This window comes from Gossypium hirsutum, chromosome D05 (genome assembly GCF_007990345.1).
Source record: "Gossypium hirsutum isolate 1008001.06 chromosome D05, Gossypium_hirsutum_v2.1, whole genome shotgun sequence".
Lineage (NCBI taxonomy): Eukaryota > Viridiplantae > Streptophyta > Magnoliopsida > Malvales > Malvaceae > Gossypium > Gossypium hirsutum.
The window spans coordinates 58,042,542-58,046,002 of NC_053441.1; the positions used below are offsets into that span (position 1 = coordinate 58,042,542).

The 3,461-nt window shown below is 29.6% G+C and overlaps 1 protein-coding gene across 1 annotated transcript; it reads right to left on the reverse strand.

Annotated features, from left to right (window-relative positions):
* Window positions 1–439: 439 nt before the first annotated feature.
* Window positions 440–859, reverse strand: LOC121217242 (putative disease resistance protein At3g15700). Its single transcript, XM_041092766.1, has one exon. The coding sequence runs from the start codon at window positions 857–859 to the stop codon at window positions 440–442; it is 420 nt and encodes a 139-aa protein (XP_040948700.1).
* Window positions 860–3,461: the final 2,602 nt, after the last annotated feature.

A 3,461-nucleotide genomic window follows, 5' to 3' on the forward strand; every position in this document is an offset into this window, starting at 1 on the left:
GATGCCTTTATACAATTCCAGTCCCCAAGCATATCTTACCAAGTCCTCCACTTAAATCTCATAATCCTCGGGGAAATAGAGAGCAGAACAAGAAACTTGTCTTGGTCTCCTTATACTTCAAGTAAACGAAGCTTGCCTCAAGACATTTATAAGCATTTCTTTCATTAACATCTTCTATTTCAATCAATCTACGACCCTCGAGTCTCGGATATGCTGCTAGCCACTCATGATAACTTTTACCTTTCAAGGCACTTACCAGTGGAACTATAGCTATTGGCAAACCACTGCATTTTTTAACAATTTGATTTGCTAGGATTTTAATAGAATCATCAGAAAAGTCATCTAGACCTGCTTTATTTTCAAATAGAGTCCAAGCTTCATCATCATTCAAACAGCCAAGTTGTACCACGTTTTGACAATCCATAGCTCGACATACTTGTTAATGACGTGTTGTTAAAAGAACTTTGCAGCCTTTATGATCATCCCCAATTGGAATTCCTATCTCCTCCATTAAGTTGATAGATTCCCAAATATCATCAAGGATGATAAGAATCCTTGGTTTATTCTTTAGCCTTAGCCATAATTCTTGCTCGGATCTTCTTCCTTGTTCATTCTTCATATCAAAGCCTATGTATTGTGCAATTTGATCTTGAATTCTCTCAAGATTTGGCTTTTGAGACACAGCCGTAATCATAACTTTGTCAAACAAATTCAGTTTTGGAGCTTGAAATCCTACTTCACGAGCCAGAGTGGTCTTGCCCACCCCTCCCATCCCCCACAACCCTATCATGATGATATTCTCATCTTTTAAGGCTTCAATAATTTGTTTGAAAGCAGCCTTCGAAGACTCCGAAACCATAGTTCCTTAGAACATAGGAAGTCTATAGTGGGAAGGGCAGTAGGATCACATAACCGACTGGTCCAAGTCGATCAAATTTTTCCAAAAGCTCAGAGATATCGTGAGTTTTCTTCATTGCTTTCTTACTTAAATGATATCTCCAAATCCAATTAGGACACCAATTGAGACACCTCTTATTCAGTTGAATTTCCCCTTCCAGAGTTCCCATATCCGATACTATTTCTCCTGCCTTTGATTGCAGGTTCTGTACATCCTTTTGAATTAGTAGAAGCTGCCTTTCAGCATCCTCAATCTCATGTTTCAGACGATCTCGTGCACTTTCAAGGTCACACTTTTTTCTCGGAGCTTTTCAACATTGTCATGAAAGCGACAGACATAATCAAGTTGACATCCTACCGGCTTCACCATACAGTCCACAGTCAGTGTTCCAACGGAGTTCGAAACAAATTAAAGGAGGATTCAAAGTCTGAGAATCAATAGGCTTTTCTTCCAACTTAGTCCAGCTGAAAACATAACACAAAATGCCAATATTATTAGAAACTTAATAAAAAAACATTACTTGAAAACTAGAGAATACCAATATTATACAGACATTCACATTGATGCAAGTATTGTATAGAATTGGGTAGAAAAATATAAAGGAAAGCAAGACTTAGATGAGAAGTTTCTATTTCATTTTATCAATTCATATTAGTTGATAAAATCATATATACAATTCAAGTGTAATGCTATATAATTACACAGATAAATATAATCTAATGATTAAAATTAATTAAACTAAGTCTATGTACTTTTTTATTAATTTATTTAAATTTGAAAAAAGTTAAAACAAAAAACTACCCAATAGTAATTGTTAAGATTTTATCTCTACTAGAGTTTGGTTTCTTGAGTTGAGAGTGATACCATGACTCTGTCATATATATAGATTTATAGATTATAGATTATAGATGATAGATTATATATATTATATATAAGGTGTTTGATTAAGTTGGTCTCACAAATCAATTAGATACAAATTCGGTAGTAAAATAATTAAAATACCCTTAAATTAATATTATTTTAATATTAATATAAAGGTATTTTCATCGTTTCATACTTTTATTTAATATTTAAATAAAACAACTTAAAAATAGTATTTAAGAATCAAACACAAAACCAGTTGAAATATTTTTATAAATATATTTTTAATATAAAATATTTCTATTTGTGATAAAGTCTAGTAGATATAGACCATATAGAATTGGTTTCTCTATTTTATTTAATGAAATGAACTTTATAGCTTTTATTTCATTTTGTTTGTTTTATTTTTGTCAATTCATTTAAATATATAAAATTAAGAGTGAGCAAAACTCAATTCGATTTTAAAAAATTGAATTTCAAGTTAATTGAATCGATTTGATAATTCAAATAATAGATTGGTGCAAACACCTCTATAATCTCTAACAATTTTGAAAATGAGCAAATTGGGTTTTTTCAACAAAAATTACAAAATAATTTAAAACAATTTTTAAAAATTAAAAATATTTATAAAAATTCCATTTTTTAATAATTTTAAAAAATTTCCTAAAATAAGAATTTTGAAACCTAAATAAGTTAATTAATGATTGAAGTTTATTTATTTTTCTTTAAAATTTTTTTAAATATATATGGTTTCAAATTTAAGTGGTTTAACATGTAATTAGTTATACGGTAATAATATTTTAATTTGACATGTTTAAATTTTTTTAATTTCACTCGATTCGAATTTTATTTTACTTGACTCAATTCGAAAAAATTTCAAATCGAACTAAGATATTAAAATAGGACTCATCAACTCGATTAATTTAAAATTTTTAGGCTCGATTTGATCCAATGTTGATCCCTAAATAAAATTATATACATGTGTGTAATGTGATATAATTATAAATAAAAAAGACTGATAATTAGTTATAACAACGATGGAAACATATACACTTACCACTTCCAAAAGAAGTTGTAACTCCAAGAATTTGATCGTCAAAATAAAAAAATCCAGACACTCTTTTAGCTCTGGTTTGCTTCAAGAAGAACATAAAAAGATGAGATGAGATGAGATCAAATATATAACAAATATATAAACACAAATATAAATAGATTTACCTCACTTGGGAACTTCAAAATCAAACTACACTTGGTGTTGAGAAGATTCTTAATCACTACTTCAAATCAATCAAAAGGGCTTTAAAGATTGGGTTTTTCTTTTTAAGAGCAAAAGAACTTGAAGATATTTTTTATCTTTAAGGAAAGGGAAATAGAAAAACAAGAACAAAATAGAAATAGAAATCAAGGTTGAACTAAAATAAGGAGAAACCTTCACAAAGAAATTGAAGTTGATCTGCCTGGAAAATTCAACAAACTGGGTTTTCTTGATTTTGTAGCCAAAGAATTTGTGCTATGAGATTACTGCAATATTGGGATCTAAATTAATGAAGTCGGTACTGTTTGGTTTGCTAATGGCCCCATGCATTTATTTTGCAATTAAGACCAACAAAAACATGACAGGATAGTAGATAAGTTACAAAAAGGTGAGTCTTTGGGTCATATTTTTACCCTGGTTTGCTCTATTAGAAAAGAGTTAATTACA

What these genes read in the sequence shown, in the direction of transcription:
- LOC121217242 (XM_041092766.1), bottom strand. Translation starts at nt 859, where the DNA reads ATGGTTTCGGAGTCTTCGAAGGCTGCTTTCAAACAAATTATTGAAGCC.